The sequence below is a fragment of the Kazachstania africana genome, chromosome 4, assembly GCF_000304475.1.
Source record: "Kazachstania africana CBS 2517 chromosome 4, complete genome".
NCBI lineage: Eukaryota > Fungi > Ascomycota > Saccharomycetes > Saccharomycetales > Saccharomycetaceae > Kazachstania > Kazachstania africana.
The window spans coordinates 565795-587911 of NC_018943.1; the positions used below are offsets into that span (position 1 = coordinate 565795).

Genomic DNA, 22117 nt, shown 5'->3' on the forward strand with positions numbered 1-22117 from the left:
TACTTAATCTAAGTAATACTCGTCAACGGGGCTGCTTCTGTCTCATCCATGTAAGTAATGGCAACAACTAAGGTGCACAGACATAATCACCAACGACTCAATACCCCAAACTAGGTAAACTAGTTTGGAGGAGAAGTATAATAACTATAGACACCATTAGTTCCTTGAGACTTTGCCTCTCGAGCGTTGAATACATTAGTCGATAGTAGGAAAGCTAAGCAACAATAGCAAGGAACAAACGAAGGTCGTCTCCCGAAAGAAACAAGCAACACTGTCCCCCTTTCCTGTGATATCAAACCAATACGAGCCTATGGTTATTTTAATGTAAAAACAGAGAGAAAAAAATTAACATTAATATATCGATCTTTTAGAAATTTCATCTCCTTTTATATGCGATGAAACTAGCAATTACATAATTTTTTTTTTTTCAGATTGCGTTACCCGCAAATGCGCCCAATTTTCTTTCAGGTCAAGCCCCATGCCACCCAAGCATACTCATCGCCAGGAAAGGTTCATGAATTGATAATCTCTCGAAGAGAATTTATAATGGTATATATCTATACAATATGAACTTTACTGTATCCGTATATTTCATTCTTGCAGGATACACAGCTGTGGATGCCGCGATGTCCTAGTTTTACACGACATTCATCGCAGATGGTCATGCACCTACAAGGCCACAGTATTATGTTTCTTGTATTCTGGCGACATATAATGCAGGAGTAATTAATTTCTTCATCTTCGCTAGTATCTGGTAAAATAGGGTGATCGTCTTGCATAGGGTTAGATAATAACTGCTCCATAGTTATTTCACTCAGTATTTCGTCTTCATGCAATCTCGAATATTTCGTTCTTGTCAAGATTTTATCATCAGGTAAAGATTTCAACATTGATATTGTTGATATGATCCAGCCAATGTTTGATTCATCATTTAAGTAGTTCTTGTCGTCAAGTAGCCCCCTGAGAAGGTCCAGTGGCTCATTTTCAGCAGGATTAATATCCTCTGTTTTAAAATTTTCACTGTTTTCAGAGTCCATCGTTTCTTCATTGCTATCATAATCTGTTTCCAATTCAAATTCATCATCTGAGGCGTCCAGGGAAGGGAAATAATCCAGACTTGTATCAGTTTCAGGCAGTAAATCATCATTAGATTTTTTATCACCACGATTATAGAGAAAATGATGATAATTATTCGCAGTGATATAGAAATTTAAATCTTTGGAACCTCTCAAAATTCTGACCAGTTCATTTATATCATTCTTGTTCGATCTATTGCCTTTGAATGCTTCGTTCCTCCATAGGTTTTGGACAAAAAGTTTCAAAAGTTTTAATGAACTCGACAACTTCATCGATACTCTAGGAGCTCGTAAAGAGGCTTCTTTGTTTTTAATATCACTTTCATTGTTGTCCAACGCATTTAGATCATCGGGTAAAGTCTCCAGTTTATTCAGATATCCACTTATTAGATATGAATTTCTAAAGCTTATCTCATTCATTTCAGATTTTCTATTACTTTTAACTGAAATATTCGAATTTCCAGCTGCCTTTAATTTTTCCTCCAATATCATATTATACTGTTCAGTATCCTTTGAAGACAGTAGTGATGCAATTTTAAATAGTGCTGAAGATAGTTCTTCTGTACCGTTTAACTTCAATAAGCTCAGATCAACTGACGCTGTGAATCTTCTTTTGTACGCATTTCTTCTTAAAACATCTATGGACCATCTAATTGCATTCAAAATCAATGAGGACGATATAATGAAGATGTATATAATATTTGGTAGTAACGAAGAAATTGATTCCAACAGTAATAAGTTTCTATATTTGAAACATACCGTCATGTAGCAGATGTTGATGATCGTATTTACCATTAATCTTATATGTGTCACACCAAACAGCTCTAAAGTATGGATAGTTATTCTATTTGCAACTGCTAAAAGCGAATTGAAAAGGAGTACCACATTATTTTCGTAGATTAGCTTAAGGACGTCAATTTTATAATATTCTAATGATAATTCAAGTGCTGTATAATCGGTGTCTAGTAGCACTCCTGAATTTGACGTGACAGAAATGAAGATTTCAATAATTCTTGACCATGATAGTATAATAAGATTTGAATAAAACGATGCTTTCGAATAATTGAGCATTCCCCATGCACAATAACATAGGGGAATGAGTGCTAGCATATGCAATGTCACGAATGACCATTTGGGTAGTTTCACATTGGTTGACGTTGTCCTTAACGACGTCATTACGGCAAATCTATTATTAATGAAGGAACTGATCATGCAAATGAGAGCATATGAACTAAAGAAATAATTCAACGAGGTTAGAAGGGTATCAATATTTGGTGTAGACATCGATATTGTAGTGTCAATGAAATTGAGTATGCTTGATATTATTTTCACTGGTAATTTAAGAAGCTTCACCCAAATCGGTCCATCTGATGCAAAAACCTCCTGCACTGGAAGCGAATAAGACCTCCGTTGTATCACAGCGTTCCTAATAGCATCCATAGTCTATTTTCTTCAATATTGTTGTAATTCTAGAAAAAGCGTATACGATTGAAAGCAGGCTTGAAACGAATCAAATCTTAGATGCGATATGATAGCACACGCCTCAACAATTTTAAAAACGAGATAATATTCTTGATCTGTGCTGATTAACTGACTTCCTTCTTCACAAGATCTCTGAGGTGGAACTCCAAGGAAGACTGCTTCTATAAGGTACCAGATAATCTTTTTTTTCCCTCAATATTAGCTCTCTGGATGGCCAATTTATTTAGTTAGCCTACCCTCCGTTTATGAATCAAGGCCCAAGAGAAGAACAGACATCGGTTGTTAATATACTAGCGAAGCTAGAGCAATTCAAATATAAGGCTAAAATCTAACATTAAGCAAATAACTCAAGCATCATGTAGCTAATATTGTAGTAATTGCTCTTGGGTTGCATGAGTCACAGCCCAGACCCCGCGTACAAACTATCTCTTTTCTAGCGAAGAGCAAATTATATATCCTGGTATATATATGGAAAATTTTGAAGCTGGTGAATTTATTAATTGGATAGTTTAAAACCCATCAAAGAGATTAGTTGCTAGTTAGAGCCATGTCCCAATTGAATTTGTTTAATAATGTTGAAGCATTCCCACCAGATGCATTATTCAATATTGGTCAAAGATACCAAAAAGATTCTCGTGATAAGAAGGTCGACTTAGGCATTGGTGCTTATAGAGATGATAACGGGAAACCATGGGTGCTACCATCTGTAAAATTAAGCGAAACAAAGCTTCATAATGATCCATCTTTCAACCATGAGTATATGCCAATTTTAGGTTTCAAAAAATTCACTACAGGTGCAGGCAAAGTCATGTTCGACACTAAGTTCATCGAAAAAGAAAGCTTAAGTAACAGATTGATCTCTGTACAGTCTGTTTCTGGTACTGGTGCATTACATCTTGCTGCCAAATTTCTCTCTACATTCTTACCAGGTAGAAAAATCTACTTATCAGATCCAACCTGGGCCAATCACAAGGCAATTTTTGAAGGTGTCAATTTAATTACAAGTACATATCCATACTGGGACCCTGAAACCAAAAGTTTGAGGTTTGAAAGTTTTATACAAGCCATTAAGGACGCTAAAGAGGGTTCTGTCTTCGTATTGCATGCATGTGCACACAATCCAACTGGTTTGGACCCATCTAAAGGCCAATGGAAGGAAATTATTAATGAAATCAAATTGAAAAACCATATTGTCCTATTTGACTCTGCTTACCAAGGTTTCGCCTCGGGCAGTCTTGTGAACGATGCATTTGCCGTCAGATTGGGTGTCCAAGAATTAAGAAATGTCGCACCAGTGTTTGTTTGTCAGTCTTTTGCCAAGAATGTGGGTATGTATGGTGAACGTGTTGGTTGTTGTCACTTAGTGTTACCAGACACTGAATCAAACATCAAAGCAAGAGATTCTGTCGAATCACAATTTGCCAAGATTATTAGAACTGAAATTTCAACTTCACCTTGTTACGGTGCAAAGATTGTTGCTACCATTCTAGAAGATCCTAAATTAACTGCTCAATGGCATGAAGATATGGTTACTATGTCATCAAGAATAAGTTTAATGAGACACAAATTGAGAGATTTCTTAGTGGAATTGAAAACACCAGGAAACTGGGACCATATTGTCGAACAATGTGGTATGTTTTCCTTCACTGGGTTAACTCCAGAAATGGTTGAAAGATTAGAAATTAACCATGCCGTCTACATGGCTAAGAACGGTAGAGCATCTATTGCCGGTTTGAATGAACATAATGTCAGATACACAGCTGAAGCCATTGACGAGGTCGTTCGTCACTTCCAAACCCAATCAAGACTGTGAATGATCCTTATAGAAGTGTCAGCTCTTATATACTTATTTAATGCAGTCAAACCAAACTATCTCATTGCGTCTTAAATAGTAATGTATTTGACGCTCATAGTTGACCCTGCGGGTAACTAAAAACCTTGTTAACGTGTATATTGAAACATCAACCGAAAAGGCGAACTCAGCCTAGAGAAAAAAGCTGAAGTTGACATGTAGTAGTAAATAAGATAAAAGTATAGGAAAGTTACACCGTATAGACAAATGAATATTAAGGATAGGACGTCAGAATTCCAGCGAAGTGTAGTATCATATAAGAAACTTTATAAAGTAGGCAACCAAGATGCAGGAAATAAAGCAAGAAATAATCCATCATCCGAATTTCAGCGAAATGCATCTGTAATTGCTAAAGAGATATCAGATACAGCACAATTGCTTTCAAAGCTAGCTATTCTAGCCAAAAGGAAACCCATGTTTAATGATAATCCGGTAGAGATTGCAGAGCTATCATTTTTAATTAAGAGAAAAATTTATTCTATTGAACAGCAATTAATAAAATTAAATCAAATAACAAGAAACAACAATACTGGTGGTAATAATAGTGTAAATACCAAATCGCATTCATCTAATGTTATTAATTTGTTAAATAAGAAAATGAAGAATATTTCAGGTGATTTTAAGAGTGTATTGGAGGAAAGACAAAAATTGGAATTAATTAATAAAGATCGATGGGTAAAGATTACTGAAAATACCACTGAATCAGCTTTTGATACACCTGAGCCAGTTGATAATAATACTTCCACAAACGACGGGCATTTGCATGAACAAAAGGATGTGATAGGTTATAATAGTTCCAATCCTTTCATGTCATCTTTAATCGATGAAACCGAAAATATAAATTCGAACACTAAACTAATATTACCCAACAGTGAATCTCAATTATTGCTAATGGAGGAAGGTATGCAAGATAACGTATATTTACAGGAAAGAAACAGAGCTGTGGAGACTATTGAGAGTACAATTCAAGAAGTGGGTAATTTATTTCAACAGTTAGCTTCTATGGTTCAAGAACAAGGTGAAGTTATTCAAAGAATTGACGCAAATGTTGATGATGTGGATTTGAATATCTCTGCTGCACAAAGAGAATTACTCAAGTATTTTGATAGAATTAAAAGTAATAGGTGGTTGGCTGTAAAGATTTTTTTCATTATATTTGTATTCTTTTTAATATGGGTACTTGTTAATTAGAAAAAAAGGATGCAAAATTATATTATATATGTGCTATATGTAATATCCCAATAAAAACTTTATTCCAACTCGTATTATCCTGGCTTCTTCTCCTTTTTCTTACTGTTCTTATTTACAAAGAAAAAAGAGAGTAATACTGTCTCTTCTAAATTCCTAATGAAATCCTTTGTTGGCAAAGAGCGTATTCTTTTTCTTATTTTATTATTATTTGCTTTGTTTCATATATACATATTCATTATAATCCCATTTCAGCCTGTAACTCTCTCAATGCACGTTCATCTTCATCTTCCTCCTCTTCTTCATTTTGCTGTTCCGCAGGTGATGAAATTTCCAGTTTATTTTCCGGTACACTTGGTAGTTTAACTTGCTCCTCCCTTTTATTCGTTGTAGGTTCATTCAATATATTTTCTTGAGCCAATAGATCTAATTCTTCATCCAATTCATCTTCATCAATTTCATTAACAGCGGAGAACATTGGTCTCGAAATGGCGTCACTGATTTCATCGCCCAATTCGACTTGTTCTCTAATTTCATCCATAGTTTCATCGACTTTATCGATATCGAGTCCAGTATGAATAGATTTCATTGCCTTTGCACCTTGTTTCATTGCTCTCATTGTTTCTAGATTCAAATTTGCGCTCTCGATAGAGAAAAGTTGTTGTTCCAACGATTCAATCTGAGAGTCCAATTTAAACAGTTGATTTTCATAAATTTTCTTTTTCTTCAATGAATTTTTAGCAAGTGTCTTATTACCTTTATTAAGAAATTTTTTAGCTTCATTTTCTTGTGTTATGATTTGAGTTTGTAAATGCGATTGTTTTTTATTTAGTAAGTTTATATGTTCTCTTAATTCCACTATAGCTTTCTTTGGCAGTTCCTTTTGCTTTGTATTGGAGGATGAATTCGAACCTCCAAAGAAGTATGACCACATTATTTAGATTAGGATTGTCGAAAAATGGAGAATGAGGCAAAAATGAAAAAAAAAAACGGTACTGTAGATATTATGCTTCTCCAACAGATTGCGATACTATCTATCACTCCTAATTCTGGTTCCTGATCTTTCAGAGATATGTAAAGAAACCTCTCTTATAATTGAGATTATTAACACACTCACTTTTCTGATAGAAAATTTGGGAAAGGGAAAGAGATTTTCGATCACGTGCTTGTAATTTCTCACTAGGTCGGGTAACCTATTTATACATTACATGTAGCATAAACATAAATTGGTGGCTAGTTTAGTAAATAAGCATCAGGAATAATTGTGCTCAGTTGGTAGAATGAATAAGTGCAGTAAATTGGAATATAACTCTACTTCTGTATTGAACGGACCAATGAGTTTCAGTATTCCCATCACTGTTGAATTGCGAATGTTCGGGCAAGAGAAATGTAAAATCTTGATTTATTTAAAAGAGAGGGATAGTCTTGACACTTGCTCCAAGAAGGATTGAGACTTGACAACACGTCGTCGTTGCGCCAGAGTGGAGATGTTATGGAAAGTTGGCTTAAATAGGACCGCCATGGTCAAGTTATGCAGACCCACAGTGCAGAATGTCGCTTCAGGACAAATGAGAACCCTGTACGTTACAAAACGATATCTATCGATAACAAGACAGTTACAATCTAAAGTACCATACATTAATGAGACAAAAGGTGAGTCTGATATACTTGTCGAGCAAAGAAAGGCAAGACCCATTTCACCTCATTTGACCATATACCAGCCACAGATTACATGGTACCTTTCCTCCATACATAGGCTATCCCTCGTATTTATTGGTTTCGCTTTCTATCTGATTACAATGCTATTCGGTGTATCGTCCCTGATGTCCACGTTTTCATCGAGTTTCAATGTAACAACTGACAAATTAACAAACTGGTATCACAACAGCATTAGTAAATGGACACAATGGTCGATTAAAGGATTCTTTGCTTATTTATTTGCCTTCCAATATGGTGCTGCCGTAAGATACCTCGTGTGGGACATGACAAAAGAACTTACTTTGAAAGGTGTCTACAGAACGGGCTACGGTCTCATAGCTTTCACGGCCCTCTTCGGCTCATACTTATTAACTCTATAAGATTATATTTACTTATTTATTCTTTCTTCAATAATATTACTGAACACACTCGTCCCCCCTGTCCTACCAGGCTGCTGCTGCTGCAGTCGCATCACGTTACCACTGTGCCTCACCGTCATCAGCTGACCGTCATCTCATCTCTCTTGTTTTTTTTTTCGTATGGCATTTTCGATTATATTAAGGACTCCAAGAAAAAAGACGTATACGAGAGATGCTTGCAATTCTTTCTTGAGCTGTGGAATTCAAATAACGACTGTTATAATGATACCTTTGCCATTTGTTAGCAGGTTGTCTATAACAGACTACCTGATAGTGCTTATAATAACATGTGAGTCCATTATCTCATCAATATTCAACTTAATCCCACAAACAATCCTTAATCTCCTCGCTTCTATTATCAATTGTACAATTACTCTAGATGAATCTACCGTGGAAGAAAAACTGAGATTGGCTCCTACTATTCATGAAATGTGTGCTGTCTTTGATATCTCTGTAGAGGACCATCTCGTTAGAACAGAAGATAACTATATTTTGACTTTGCATAGAATCCCTCCTTCAAAAGATAACAGTAATGGGAAAGTCGTCTACTTACACCATGGTCTATTAATGTGTAGTGATGTCTGGTGCTGCCAAATCGAGAGAAATAAGAATTTACCATTTGTGCTCCATGATATGGGTTATGACGTCTGGATGGGTAATAATCGTGGTAACAAATATTCTACCGCTCATCTATACTTTGCCCCAAAATCTCGTAAATTCTGGGATTTCTCTATTGACGAATTCGCATTCTTTGATATCCCAAACTCTATAGAATTCATCTTGAATTTTTCAAAGATGTCTCAATTAATCTGCATTGGTTTTTCGCAAGGTTCTGCTCAAATGTTTGCCTCTTTTGCTGTTAACGAAAAATTGAATGAAAAAGTGTCACATTTCATTGCCATTTCTCCTGCAATGACACCAAAGGGTCTACATAATAGAATTGCAGACGCCTTAGCAAAATCCTCCCCAAGATTAATGTATCTTTTCTTTGGAAGAAACATTATCTTTCCAAGTGCCGTCGTATGGCAAAGAACCGTTCATCCAAAGTTCTTCAATTTCTTAATCGATATCAGTAATAGAATTCTTTTCAATTGGAAATCTTTGAATATTACAAGTGAACAGAAAATGGTTAGTTTTGCTAAATTGTACTCAACAACAAGTGTTAAATCTATAGTTCATTGGTTCCAAATCTTGAGATCGCAGAAATTCCAAATGTTCGAAGAATCTGACGATATGTTTAATTCTATGAGTAAGCCCTATCTAATTGCTACATTCCCAACAAGAACAAATATTACAATCCCAATTTTGTTAATTTACGGTGGTAACGATTCTCTGGTTGACATTAAAGTAATGAAAAAAAACCTGCCTTCAAGATCTATATTTGACATCAAAGTTGATGACCATGAGCATCTCGATTTGATTTGGGGTAAAGACGCTGATGTTTTTGTTATCGATAAAGCTATAAAATTCATCGAATATTTCGATAACGTTGCATCAGTCAACAGTACGTTGACATTACTTCCAGATGTCGAAAATGGAGATATGATTGCCAACACCCCAACCAAATTCTCAAGAAGATCTGTCCCAAAATTAAGATCTTCATCATTCCTGAGTAATACGAATACAAATAGTCATACAAGCACTGGCGACTTCAGATTAAGCCACGATCAGACAATATTGACCAAGCACACATCAAATATGGAAACTACGCCAATGGCTAACTACAAGCATAGCAACGATTATGAAAACTTTTCAGATGCAGAAGAAGGAGATGATAATAACGACATTGACGAAGAGGGCTACAGTAGTGTTACCGACGCAAACAAACTCGAACAAAGAAAGCTACGTAGATACTTGTCCGGCGAACCTCAAAAGTAATGCATCGCCATGATATAACTTACTTATATGGCTTGTGCATTCACTATCCTCGACATCATATCTTTATATAATGTACATAATGAAATGCTCAATTTACACTTGAAGTGTCTATATTTGCTTTTTTTTCTTTAGGTTTTCGCTCTTCGCAGTTAAGAGAGAAATTTACATTTTAAAATTTTGAAATAATCCTGATGAGAAGAACAAAACGCTGAGAAATCTAGCATTGGTACAACAAGCATACCACTTTTGCATAAGTATACCATCTCAATAACCCTTTCCAAGTCGCAGAATAAATGGTCTATCACAATAAAAAAGTATGTTTCCTACAAGTATTAAGTTAATTTTCAGACTTAAAGGCATTATTTTACTAACTTCAATTTATTCACAGATACAAATCGTTATAAACACAATACGAATAATGACACAAGGTTTAGAAAACGACCTAATACAGATAGGAGTAGTGCCATGGCTGGGGCTAACGAATTGGCGAAAAGAATACGAAGCAACGATGCTTACGATAATGAAAAACCTGTGAATAATAACAATAAAAGAGCATATCAGGCCTCCCGTTATAATGGCAGTCATAGTATCAATAACGGCGGTGCAAACCACAATAAAAGAACGAGGTCTCGATACGAGGGCTCAACCCCAAGTTCACGATATAACAGCAATACTAATACTAATATCAATACTAATAAGAGTAGCAGTAATAATAATAATATCAAGGCAAACAATCCCATGATTTCCCAGCAAAGGTTTGATAGACTGTTACCAAAGGGACCAAAAGCTTCACGTTATGAAAAAAAGAGTCTACCATCTGCACCTAGACCTAAGATACCGAAGAAGGATGCTATTATTCCATCTTTTCTTCAACAGAAGAGAAAAAGTTCAGTTTACGATCGAATTTTACAAGTTGGTGAAGGAACCTACGGGAAAGTTTATAAAGCCAAAAATAATAATTCAAATGAATTAGTTGCCCTAAAAAAATTGAGATTAAATAACGAGAGAGAGGGCTTCCCAATTACTTCAATCAGAGAGATAAAATTACTTCAATCATTTAACCACGATAATGTTTCTACGATTAGAGAAATTATGGTAGAAAATTCAAAAGTTGTTTACATGATTTTTGAATATGCTGATAATGATTTGAGTGGGTTACTTTTGAATAAGTCAATTGAAATATCAGATTCTCAAAAAAAGCACATTTTTAGACAATTATTGAGTGGGTTAAATTATCTGCATAAAAACAATGTAATTCACAGAGATATTAAAGGTTCAAATATTTTGGTCAATAATAAGGGTAATTTGAAGATAACGGATTTTGGATTAGCAAGGAAGATTCCATCAATTTCGAAAAATGACCAGAATGATTACACAAATAGAGTTATTACATTATGGTATAGACCTCCAGAACTTTTGCTTGGGACCACTAACTATAGCTATGAAGTTGATATGTGGGGATGTGGATGTCTATTGATGGAATTGTATAATTCAACAGCAATCTTTCAAGGTTCCAGTGAAATTGAACAAATCGTATCTATTTTCAAAATACTGGGCATGCCTACTTTAGAGAATCTCCCGAATTTATTCAAGATGCCGTGGTTTTTCATGGTGATGCCTTTGATCAAAGAGCAATACACCAATAGCTTCCGTGCTAAGTTCAGGGACTTACTTCCCAGTGAAGAATGTTTCGATTTAGCAAGAGGGCTACTTTTATACGACCAATCTAAAAGATTAACAGCTGAAGAAGCTTTAAAAAGCGCATATTTTACTGAAGATCCGAAACCAGAACCATTGATATTGGAAAACAACGACGAATCATCAGGTGGATGTCATGAGTTCGAAGTTAAATTAGCCAGAAAACAGCAAAAAGAAAGGGAAAGACAGAGGGAAAAGGGAAGAATGAGCAGTAAGAGTACTTCATAGGTTATTTATATAAACTCTTACACACATATATATATACATTAACACCCACTGATATATTTGTACCATTAAAAAAATTATTTCTCCTTATAAATTTCGTTCTCCAGCCAACGGTTTGATGCCACAAACCAAGATGCATTTATTTTACCCAATTGCCCCACTATATTCTTATTGCACTGAGATGATAGAACACTCATCTCGTCTTTCGTCGTTTGTAGGTTAGTTTGTAGTTGCTGTAATTGTTGTGCTAGGTATGCATATTGTCTTTTCTTAGAATTGTTCATCTTGTGTTATCAATCCACGTGGTCGATGTTCTCTTTCACTACTTGATCGAGATTTGTTTTCATTATTTTTCTCTTCTTTTATATACATGGCGTTTACAAATTGAAATATTTCAATGCAGAATCAATAGAATTCATAATGTATCGTCAAACACATAAAGCAATTGACAACGGTCAGCGCATTCAACAGTGCATTCAACACTGATATTGAAATCTTTTTTTTTTTGGATTATCTATATATACATGAAATAAGATGAGTAGTTTATGTACAGGAAAACAGCAAAGTCTTAGAAGAACTGCGGATTTTTTCTTGCCGACACTTTGGTCCATTTGGGAACTTTGTGGATGCCCTTTCTATAACCTTTTGCCTTCTTATCGAAGACCGTATATTTATCCTTCGATGACATCTGCTTTTCCTGAGGAAAGAACGAAGGTTTACTATATAATCTCATCAGTTTGCTTCTAGGTTTGAGTATCTTCTTCTCATTCAAAGAGTCTTGGAATGACATACCTTTCTCTTCGCATCTCATCACATGTAGACCCAATTTCAATTGCTGAACGACATCATCAACATTTTTTAGTCTTCCTCTTTGTCTTGCCTTTTGCATCGAAGACATCCTCCATGGTATCTTCCAAAGTAAGCCACCCAACACTGCACTTGTAGGTTTAAAAGGGCCAAACATTATCCATAGCCAGATTCCTGATATATACGGACAGAATCTCTTAATGTATTTCTCTATATCTTTGCTCTAAAACGATTTTATAAAAGGATCCGCTCGCTATTCGAGAAAAATCCCAATAGTGCTCCCTAAGATGGGGTCACAAACGGTAAAAACAGACCAAATAACAATGTCTGAAGGCGTAGAAAGATCTACTGATGCATCGAAACATAGAACAAGACTGCCACTATGGGCATTATCACCTCGAGAAGAGCAGAAAGCTCGTAGCAATTTGAAAGATTATACGTACGAACAATGTCACGATTACGTAGAAGCCATGGCCAATTGTGCCAGAGAACATGGTATTAAAGTGTTCCCTGCATGTGATGTTCAACGTCAGAAAATGAAAGACTGTCTCTTGTTCTATCAACTGGATGACAAGTATCTCGATCATCAAAGGGATTTAATTATTCTGCAGAAAATCGAAAAACTTGAATCACAGTTAAATAAGAAGAAGGAGGGCAGTCTATGAGTACCATTTCCCCTTTGGTAAAGTAATTGCAGTCTTTTCTACCTGTACATATATATATATAATGAAAGAGTACGTATGCCTTTTTAGTAAAAGAAAGTCTTAATGTGAGTTCTCATCATGAATCCTAAAACAAATCTAATAAATCATTGGTAGTAGATGAAGTATTTTCTGTCTTGTTGGATAAGGTGAGATTTTTCATAGATTCTGCATTATCATTTGAACCCCCAAAGTCAAATAAGTCATCTAGGTCATTCAATGATGTAGAAGGGTTGTTGATACCTGCACTCTCGTCAGAATCAAAATCTAGGAGGACATCATCATTAACTTTACTTTCTAACTCGTTTTTGGCAAGGTATTGTAATTCATCAAGGTGCTTTCCCCTGATAATGTGTTGATTTTGGAAGTTTTTCCTCTTCCTTTTATCGGCTGGTCTCAAATGTATTGAGCTTATTGTACCAAGCTCCATCAACAATTCTTCTAGAACTCCTGGTGAGAAGTTTTCCACTGCATTTTCTATCTTAGGTGCAACAGCCCCGCATAATTTTGAAATAAGTTCATCTGAGTTGTCCATAGACAAGCATCTCCAATATATCATAGCCATGTCCCTCACATCAACTTCGGAAGTTTCATGAGAGGCTAATTCCAAAACATTTTGTAATGTTGCGCCTGGTAATTTAGTATGTAACCTCACCACGGTGACTAGTATGGATATTTGTGTCAATGGTTCTTCTTCAGTGAAATTTTCAATGAACAAACTTATTTTATCATTTAAATTTGGGAAATATGCTGGGTATTGGCCTAATAGCCAAATGAAATTGCACTTAGCATTATCAGTCCTTAATAAAACGTGTGGGGAGTCCCATGTATTCAATAATGAACAAACCTGTTTTATCATATTTTCATTATTTGAACAATGTCTCAGTAAGTTACATAATGAAATGCAGCAATCGTCTTTAATAAAATCCTGTCCCTTTTCGAGTAATTCAACTAGAGCATCAATAACCTTTTGAACAAATTGTTCATTTGAATATTTAATACCCAGTTGTGATAACCCCTGGATAGCGCGTGACACAAATTCTGGTTCTAACTCCATAGAGTATTCTTTTAATTCTGCTAATAGCAAAGTGCATTGTTTTAAATTTGTGGCATCTACTAATCTGATCAAAATGTCAATCTTTTCTACTTTAACATACAATGGGTCATTGAATTTTGGATAGAATATTCTCAACTCTTTATTTAGCAGCTCAGGATACTTTTCAAGGACAATTCTTATGTTTTTGAGAGCCACGTACTGTAATTCAGGTGGTGTTGACATCAGCGAGACTAAAGCAGCAGATATTTTTTTCATTATTAAAGTGTTTGGAGCGGAATTTGGATTGGATTGTGGCTCAATAACAGATAGATTTTTAATAATAACTTTTATGGTAGCAAGGACTACTGCCGGATTAACATGCTGTAAGTGTGCTGTGACACGATCAATTATATTTTGTGCTTCTAATGCGTCCCTTGCATTGTATTCTGACAAAGCATCCAATATAGTAATTCTGGCCCATTCAGTGCATTCATTCAATGCAGTTAAAAATTGTGTAAAATGCGATTGTATTAGAGCGCTCAGATTGACGACTGAGCTGTCCATATCACTTATTTCAGTTAAAGATGCGATCGCGTTAGCAACTACCATTGGATTGGAGTCGTCTAGAGCTGATACCAAATCTTCAAGGACCCCCAGTTCAACACATAAAGTCTTGTTTAATTGGAAGAGTTTGGCAACACAGATGACAGCAGTCTTTCTTACATATGGATTATCATCCTGTAGGGTGCGGCGTAGTGGGATTTCGATATACTCTAGTATCTTATCGACTCTTATCATCGACATTGTTCTGATGGCCATAGAACGAATTAAAGGATTTGGGTCCTGTGAATCTGTTACAAATGTATTCACAGCCAAGATACACAATTCTGGGTGGGTTTCCGCATAATTCATAACGTATAGATAGACTAATTTTTTCTGTTCAACATCATTTGTTGCAATATTCTTTAAGACATCTGGGAAAAGAGTGGAAACATCTTTACCCAACGTCATTTGTTGGATAGTCTTCTTAATGGCATCTTTTCTAGTTTGTGGGTATTGAGATACTAAGCCATTTCTCAGTTCTGCCAATTCACCTTTATTTGAAATTTTTGGAGCAACTCTTATGGAGTCCTTAATAAACTTTTTGATTTTCTTATCAAATGGTGGCATAATGGTTATCAAACCGCCGTTGAAATGATAAATTGTTGGTGTTTTACTTATATAATTTTCTGATTTAATGTTGATTCCTTTAAATGTAGACGACGTAGAGCACTTCATGTACGTTTGATAATTTCCGAGCACCTCGATATCGTTTTGTACGTAATAGTGCACCAGTTATAAATTTGTTAATTTTAGCACCAGCCTACTAAATGCTGAGTCAATATATTGAGGATTGTATATACATATACGTTTGGATGATGCTGAGTCATTTTTATTTACAAGGTTTATTTCACAGCTGTTCTGTAAAACCAATATATTTCATTGCTTCTGCGTCGCCCTTAGACAATTTCGGTTCATCTAGAACATCTGCAATGCATTGCCATGGATCTTTCGAGCCACCCCACTTTAAGAGACTTTCCTTAAATTTCTCACCGTTAGTTTTGTTAAAAGGATCATTTGCAAAAAGGTGGTTCCAAACTTTGCGTGCAATAGCCCGATCGAAGAGATAGCTATAGTAGGTCGCACCATAACCAAACAAATGTCCGAATTTTCCACACCAATTACTTCTATCATCAACTAAAACCTGTAGTCGACGTTCTAAGTTTTGATATATCTCAACGACGTTTAAATTATCCAAATTGTGTATTATCTTATCGCTATGTAATTCCTGATCTAGCATAGCCATTTTGGCTTGAGAGAATGTCTCACAAGATCTCAGAAATTCACCTTCTTTTAGATGAAACTGTAATTTCTTCTCTGCAATTTTTTCACCTGTTTCATAGTGGCAACTCATTTTCTTCAGAACTCTCGTATCAGAGGCAAAGTGCTCCATTAGAATGCTAGGCAATTCGACGAAATCGGTGGCGCATCTCGTACCACTTACATTTTGAAGGGTTGTCCTCCCGAGCATTGAATGTATTGCATGGCCCATTTCATGAAACAATGTTTCAATTTCACTTAGAGTCAATAAACATATTGTTTTATCTGATTGAAATGTCCTTCTAGAAAAATTGCAAACTAAAGAAATTATAGGTAGCTGGAATATAGTGCCATCTTTCTTTGAACCTAGTTGGATGATGGAATCGGCATTTTCCTCAGGATACATTTCCCTTGAGCAGCAGACCGTAAAGTGTGCTGGATTGGACGTCTTGCCATAGCGCTCAAATAAGTCAAAGTATATAATCCCAATAATGCCTTCCTCTTCAGAAATAACATTGATTTTCCTTACATCATTAAACCACGTCTCCCCACTCACGGGAATGGCAGGTTCTAATTTTATCCCGTAAATTTGGGTCAAAAGATCTGAAAGTCCTTCAAAAACTCCACCTAAGGTGAAATATGAGGATAAAGGTTCAGTAAACTCGTGTTCTGTTTTCTCTTTTCCTTTAAAATAAATAGAACTGTAATAATCTCTGTCCCATGGGCGCACGGTTGAAAGTACACCATCCATTTCCCCACAATTTATTTTCCCCTGATCTTCACGCTTAAGATCTGCAATAAATTTCAACTCCTTTTCTGTATTCGGCCTTACATATTTTATCAACGTTTCGATGAAGTTTTTAACGTCTTTTGGAGCTTTTGCCAATTTCCCCTTCAATTGATATTGAGAAAAGCTTTCTGCACCCATTAAGTTTGCAAGCATTGCCCTCAGTTTCACCAGATGGGACAACCTAAGGATTTGTTCAGATGAGCAGGAGTGTAATGCTGTCCAAATGTCAGCTCTTACTTCTTCATTTTTGCAATCTTTCAAAACGGCGTATGGAGTAGGTCCATACGTTGGTATCTTATAATTTTCTCTTATGGCATCCTTTTTAAGACTATTAAGAAGAAGTCTATTCAAGCCAGCACTCTCCAGCTTGGAGGCATTGACTTTTATGTAGTTAGTTTTAGGTTGGTTGGCATTATTGATAAAGTCCTGACCGATTAAACTAATTTCTTGTGATAATTCAATGAACTGTTCTCGTATTCTGGGATTCATATAAATCCCAGATTTCTCAAAATCCTCTAGAAGAATTCGGCCTACTTTGATCTCTTCCTCAGACAGCTTCGATAGTATTTCATTATCATGCAAAAGGGTTTTCAATTTATCGCAAAGCTCTACATCAGTATTCAGTGTATTCATAAATTCAAACATCTCTTCATGACACTGTTGTGCAGCAGATAAAAACTCTTTATCAGGATGTACGGAGCGAATGAACTCACATAAATCGATCACTCTACATAAAGTGTCACTTAACTGATCTAAACGTACAATATATTTTAACAGGCCCTGTTTAGTGTTATCATTTTTCATAATCTTCACCAATTCATTTGCTTTCCACAAGGAAGCCTTGCTGAAAGTGAGAAGACCTTCTGGAGTCTTTAAATATGGGTTATTGAATAACCCAGTATTTTTAGTTGTAACAGGATCAGATGCCGAATTTAGAAAACTTTCATTTTTAGAGTTCAGCAGTTTTGGCGTACTCCTCAAATTTCTCCAATATACATCATCATCAAACACTTTCTTCAGGGAAACTGGTTCATGGTTTCTCAGCTTGCTTGTTGTAAACGACCTATTATGAATGAGCCCTCGTCCTTTTGATAAAAGGCCAAACTGTCGCCTTAAAACGTTCGTGTATATCATATAAAGAATGGTCTTTTCTTCTGTTTGGGATTTCTAATGTTCATTGAGCTATCGTTTTTATAGCACTGCATTCTAAATCAGAGGAGTCTTATTTCACCTCAAGGCCGGACATAAGTACAAAATTAATTTCGATTATCAAGATTGCGCTCTTACTGGATATGTCAAAAAATAGAATATATATAATGGGTCTCAGGGACTATATGCAATACAAAAAGATGGGCTCAGGAAGCATTTAATCTGGTTAATTCTCTGTCTGCCTCTGCAGCTAACTCGTGGAATTTATTTTTTTCAGCTTCTTTCTTGGACGCAATGAGTAGCTGTCGCGCTTGTGATAATTGACCTTTATGGAGGTTTATTACACCTAATCCGTATACTGCCAATGCAGCTGCTTTAGATGCGTCAGGATCAGTAAGTTTAAAAATTGAAATGTCTCCATTCCCTTTTTTGACGGCCTCGATAGTTTTCTCGTAGTACATCTCAGCCATTCTCAGTAATTCCTTACGTCTCGTATCCAAATTCTTTGGCACTTTCAATTACAACATTGTCTTTACGTCGTTTATATAGCTCAGCTTCAATATCTTCTGATTTCATATAGAGGAGTGACGCTAGATTGGTTTGAGATAAAAGAACTTGACCAACTGGCATTCCCGCAAGAATCATCCAACCAATTGTAATCATCTTAGATTGTATTGCTCTGTCAGTGTTATTTGAATTCAAATAAGCCTCTGTCAGTAGATCTCTAGCCACAAAAAAAGATTCCTTGAATGGATGAATGGCAGCTTTATATTTTGATAAATTTGGGATGGTTTTGTTTAAATTCGAACCTTTGTCAGACGCAACAATATTTGGTAATTCAGTATTTTCCATTAAAGTTCGTAAATCTGAACAAGATTCAAATATCTCATCTTGAGCCAGATTTATATGATACTGGAGATATGCTGCCTTCGTATTCACTGAAATGAAGTTGGGTTTCTGGCACAGTTTCACCAAGATGCTCAGATCTTTATTAAGTAGTCGTCCCTTCTCGGTAATATTCGTACATGACTTGATTCCACCCTGCAGTTTTTCCAATATGGACAGGTAGATATCTTGCGCCTGTTGGTCCAGATTCAGCTTTTCATACATTTCAGCTATTTTGATCTCGATACCTGTGTACTCATCAGATAAGGTATCCATATTTAATTTATTACATTCATTAAGAGCAACAACAAAAAATGACAGACTCTTCTTGAAATCTTTAGTTTTTTCTTCCTCCCAAAGTGCATACCTTAAAGAATTAGCCACAGTCTTGGGAAATTTGTGATGAGGATAGTAGTACCACCATGTTCCGTATCCCATTATCGCTATAGTGGATGCTGAGACAATCCAGTTAGGCTTAGGAACACCACATTTGATAACTGAAGAACTTACGAACCGCCCATACGCTCTTGGTTTGAATACTCTGAACATTTCTTCTAGCTCGTAGTGGCTTTTTCCTTAATTTTACTTTTAGCTTTTCTATGACTCGGTATCTCTTATAAGACCAAATAATGAAATCTGCAAAGAATAATTGACTTGATAAAATGTCTTGATATACAAATTTATTATATGAAGCCTAATTTATTTATTTATGATTTGTTACTGATATTATGGTTATGAATTCTTAACAATTCACCACATAGATATAAGGACCCGCAAACGATGACAGGTGAATCCCTAGACTGCTTGGCCAAGTTAGGAAATAGCTCATGAACATTCGGCTGTACTTCTACGCCACAGTTATAACGTTCTTTCAAGAAACATGCCAATTGTTCTGGATCAGTAGGCTGAATCCAGGGCATTCCTGTAACAGGTCCAAATCTTGTAACTATCACTTTATCTTTAGAGGTAATTAGTGGATCAAATAAGGGACCTAATTTTTTCCCAGAGGTGACTGCAGTAACGAAAGTTAGTGGTTTATCTTTATGTTCTTGTTTTATGAACTTTGCCAGCTCCACAGCGGCAGATCCATTATGTGCACCGTCCATTAATATTGACATCGAATTATTCTTGTGATACTGGTAGTCGATTCTCTGTAATCTCCCCGGCCAATCCAGAGAAGTCAATCCTTGGAGCAAATCATCTTTTGAAAGAAATATTTCCCCAGATTGTTGTAGATGATCTAGAATCGAAACAGCAACCCTTACATTGAAAATTTGATATTCACCATTTAATGGTAATTTCTTTGGTTTAAAAGTACCCCAAGAGACTGATTCAATGGAATTATCACTTATTGAAGGATTCGTTATTTTCAAAGTACAGCTTACAGATTCACATTGTTTTCTTACAACGTCAATGATGGCTTCTGAATTGGATCCATCAATAACTGCATAAGGAACACCTTCCCTAATTATACCTGCTTTTTCGAAAGCTATTTGTTTCAAAGTAGTTCCTAAGAACGACTCATGATCCAGTCCAATCTTTGTTATACCACATGCATATTTCTGAGAACCTGGTATGAAATTCGTGGCATCCAACCTACCACCCAATCCAACTTCCAGGACACACCAAGTACACTCACGTTGTCTAAAATAGGAAAGTGCTATACCAGTCAGTAACTCGAACTCTGAACAATGCAACGAATGCTCTTCGTTGATCTTACTCAATGATTTTCGAATCAAATTGAAGTCATCCAATGGAATAGATTTGTTATTCACCATGATAGAGTCGGTGATATGAATCAAATGAGGAGAAGTGAACTTACCAATCCTGTTCTCAGTTCTTTTCTTCTCATGCGATAGCAAATTGGCCATATAGGAACATACAGAGCCCTTCCCGTTAGTGCCTGCAACATGCAAAACCTTCAAATTGTCTTGCGGATTACCAGCATATTTGAGCAGTTTCGAAATCCTAGATAGCCCTAGTTCGATAGCCATATTTCAATCCTCCTGTAGTTAAATTCCTAAGTGCAAGTTATCTTAACCCCAATAACGGACTCTGAAACCATTCCCACAATTAACTTCTTTTTATTTCAGCAGCAAAGACACATTAGACTCTCTTCTCGGGATTTTTTTAAACCTTCGTCTCTTTTGGTACGGAAAATTATGCTCCAGAGTTAATCATCTCACGGTTTCTTTGAGTCGTCATAGTTCCAGAGCGATAGAGTGAAGGAGTCGCGTTGTAGAGTCCTCTACTAGAGTGACTTTTATGGCGATTACTGGTGCTATATGGGCGTTTAGTTCGGATATATACTACTTTATATGGGGCTACTATTTCTGTGCAGGAAAGGCTGGCTAGTTCTTACCTTTACCAAAATTTTCGTGCCATTTGGTAGCAGTACTGGTGTATTCCGTCTCTAAGGTAACCATCTTCTCCTTCAATACATTCCCCCACTGTTTCGTCACATGTTCGTATTCCCTTTCGTCGTTCACCTCAATTACTTCTTGCAAGAAAATATTGTCTGTTTCTGTCAAATCTGTCTCATCTTCTTCAGCACATTTTAGGGCAAATCTTACAACTTCAAGGTCTAAAAACTGACTTCCCGCGCCTATGGACTCAACCATCCACTGCGTGTACTTTACGAAATGGTTATATGCGTCATCAATAGCGAGAATACAACTGTCAGCAAGTGTCAGCTCGAAATTTAATGTCTTTGATATAATTTCTTTTTGCAATGATTGGGTAAAATAAAAGTTTAGTAAATCCAGTGCTTCTAAAATCTTACTGAAATGTGATGCAATTGGCTTAATACCATCAGATAGGGATACATAGTTCAATGTCTCAGAAATATCGTACTCTAATAACATATCATTGAAATATCTCAGTTTCTTGACATATTTGATTAATGTGGTTCTCTCATATCTGAGTGATGCGACCCTACGTAAATGACTAATGAATTTGTTCAATAAATGGATATAACTTGAAAGGTACTTCGAAAAGAGTGGGATGATCTGCGACAATGCATCAACAATTTCTCTAGTCATAGAAAGTTTCTCATATTCAGCTTGGCCACCTGCTTCATACCTTGTCATTATTGTCTATCTAATTAAAAATTAGAGCGCTGAATATTCGAATTGTATTGATAGCTGGCTTTTAATATTGCATGTCAACTGTTTTGGATAGATGCCAAATTTTTTAAATCTAATTCTTCGAAAAAAAGAGACAAAATCGCGTAGTAGCTCGCCCATTATTGAAAATGCGATGCTAATCATTTACTCATTACAAAAAGTAAACATCTATTAATGGGCAATTCTAATCTTACATTTTATGGAAAAATATATAATATATAATAGCAAAACAGCCCCAAGATCTCTTA

At 35.9% G+C, this 22117-nt stretch overlaps 15 protein-coding genes across 15 annotated transcripts; 6 read left to right on the forward strand and 9 right to left on the reverse strand.

Annotated features, from left to right (window-relative positions):
- Nucleotides 1-557: 557 nt before the first annotated feature.
- Nucleotides 558-2516, reverse strand: ASI3 (putative ubiquitin-protein ligase ASI3; the record flags this gene model as incomplete). The annotated part of the gene is made up of 1 exon (XM_003957018.1): nucleotides 558-2516. One exon carries the CDS (start codon nucleotides 2514-2516, stop codon nucleotides 558-560), a length of 1959 nt encoding a protein of 652 aa, XP_003957067.1.
- A 589-nt stretch (nucleotides 2517-3105) lies between these two features.
- Nucleotides 3106-4371, forward strand: AAT2 (aspartate transaminase AAT2; the record flags this gene model as incomplete). Its single annotated transcript, XM_003957019.1, has 1 exon — nucleotides 3106-4371. The coding sequence occupies one exon, from the start codon at nucleotides 3106-3108 to the stop codon at nucleotides 4369-4371; it is 1266 nt and encodes a 421-aa protein (XP_003957068.1).
- A 246-nt stretch (nucleotides 4372-4617) lies between these two features.
- SED5 (t-SNARE syntaxin) lies at nucleotides 4618-5601 on the forward strand (the record flags this gene model as incomplete). The annotated part of the gene is made up of 1 exon (XM_003957020.1): nucleotides 4618-5601. One exon carries the CDS (start codon nucleotides 4618-4620, stop codon nucleotides 5599-5601), a length of 984 nt encoding a protein of 327 aa, XP_003957069.1.
- Nucleotides 5602-5836: 235 nt separating this feature from the next.
- On the reverse strand, nucleotides 5837-6532 carry SNF7 (ESCRT-III subunit protein SNF7; the record flags this gene model as incomplete). Its single annotated transcript, XM_003957021.1, has 1 exon — nucleotides 5837-6532. The coding sequence occupies one exon, from the start codon at nucleotides 6530-6532 to the stop codon at nucleotides 5837-5839; it is 696 nt and encodes a 231-aa protein (XP_003957070.1).
- A 553-nt stretch (nucleotides 6533-7085) lies between these two features.
- On the forward strand, nucleotides 7086-7676 carry SDH3 (succinate dehydrogenase cytochrome b subunit SDH3; the record flags this gene model as incomplete). Its single annotated transcript, XM_003957022.1, has 1 exon — nucleotides 7086-7676. The coding sequence occupies one exon, from the start codon at nucleotides 7086-7088 to the stop codon at nucleotides 7674-7676; it is 591 nt and encodes a 196-aa protein (XP_003957071.1).
- Nucleotides 7677-7937: 261 nt separating this feature from the next.
- TGL1 (sterol esterase) lies at nucleotides 7938-9593 on the forward strand (the record flags this gene model as incomplete). The annotated part of the gene is made up of 1 exon (XM_003957023.1): nucleotides 7938-9593. One exon carries the CDS (start codon nucleotides 7938-7940, stop codon nucleotides 9591-9593), a length of 1656 nt encoding a protein of 551 aa, XP_003957072.1.
- A 465-nt stretch (nucleotides 9594-10058) lies between these two features.
- CTK1 (cyclin-dependent serine/threonine protein kinase CTK1) lies at nucleotides 10059-11519 on the forward strand (the record flags this gene model as incomplete). The annotated part of the gene is made up of 1 exon (XM_003957024.1): nucleotides 10059-11519. The coding sequence occupies one exon, from the start codon at nucleotides 10059-10061 to the stop codon at nucleotides 11517-11519; it is 1461 nt and encodes a 486-aa protein (XP_003957073.1).
- A 74-nt stretch (nucleotides 11520-11593) lies between these two features.
- Nucleotides 11594-11800, reverse strand: HSK3 (Hsk3p; the record flags this gene model as incomplete). The annotated part of the gene is made up of 1 exon (XM_003957025.1): nucleotides 11594-11800. The coding sequence occupies one exon, from the start codon at nucleotides 11798-11800 to the stop codon at nucleotides 11594-11596; it is 207 nt and encodes a 68-aa protein (XP_003957074.1).
- Nucleotides 11801-12084: 284 nt separating this feature from the next.
- On the reverse strand, nucleotides 12085-12480 carry MRPL31 (mitochondrial 54S ribosomal protein mL60; the record flags this gene model as incomplete). Its single annotated transcript, XM_003957026.1, has 1 exon — nucleotides 12085-12480. The coding sequence occupies one exon, from the start codon at nucleotides 12478-12480 to the stop codon at nucleotides 12085-12087; it is 396 nt and encodes a 131-aa protein (XP_003957075.1).
- Nucleotides 12481-12646: 166 nt separating this feature from the next.
- Nucleotides 12647-12988, forward strand: CMC1 (Cmc1p; the record flags this gene model as incomplete). The annotated part of the gene is made up of 1 exon (XM_003957027.1): nucleotides 12647-12988. One exon carries the CDS (start codon nucleotides 12647-12649, stop codon nucleotides 12986-12988), a length of 342 nt encoding a protein of 113 aa, XP_003957076.1.
- A 124-nt stretch (nucleotides 12989-13112) lies between these two features.
- APL2 (Apl2p) lies at nucleotides 13113-15338 on the reverse strand (the record flags this gene model as incomplete). Its single annotated transcript, XM_003957028.1, has 1 exon — nucleotides 13113-15338. The coding sequence occupies one exon, from the start codon at nucleotides 15336-15338 to the stop codon at nucleotides 13113-13115; it is 2226 nt and encodes a 741-aa protein (XP_003957077.1).
- A 172-nt stretch (nucleotides 15339-15510) lies between these two features.
- OCT1 (metalloendopeptidase) lies at nucleotides 15511-17844 on the reverse strand (the record flags this gene model as incomplete). Its single annotated transcript, XM_003957029.1, has 1 exon — nucleotides 15511-17844. The coding sequence occupies one exon, from the start codon at nucleotides 17842-17844 to the stop codon at nucleotides 15511-15513; it is 2334 nt and encodes a 777-aa protein (XP_003957078.1).
- Nucleotides 17845-18342: 498 nt separating this feature from the next.
- On the reverse strand, nucleotides 18343-19293 carry RCI50 (Rci50p; the record flags this gene model as incomplete). Its single annotated transcript, XM_003957030.1, has 1 exon — nucleotides 18343-19293. The coding sequence occupies one exon, from the start codon at nucleotides 19291-19293 to the stop codon at nucleotides 18343-18345; it is 951 nt and encodes a 316-aa protein (XP_003957079.1).
- A 158-nt stretch (nucleotides 19294-19451) lies between these two features.
- On the reverse strand, nucleotides 19452-20738 carry RMA1 (putative tetrahydrofolate synthase; the record flags this gene model as incomplete). The annotated part of the gene is made up of 1 exon (XM_003957031.1): nucleotides 19452-20738. One exon carries the CDS (start codon nucleotides 20736-20738, stop codon nucleotides 19452-19454), a length of 1287 nt encoding a protein of 428 aa, XP_003957080.1.
- Nucleotides 20739-21095: 357 nt separating this feature from the next.
- Nucleotides 21096-21833, reverse strand: SHE2 (She2p; the record flags this gene model as incomplete). The annotated part of the gene is made up of 1 exon (XM_003957032.1): nucleotides 21096-21833. The coding sequence occupies one exon, from the start codon at nucleotides 21831-21833 to the stop codon at nucleotides 21096-21098; it is 738 nt and encodes a 245-aa protein (XP_003957081.1).
- Between the last annotated feature and the right edge of the window lie 284 nt (nucleotides 21834-22117).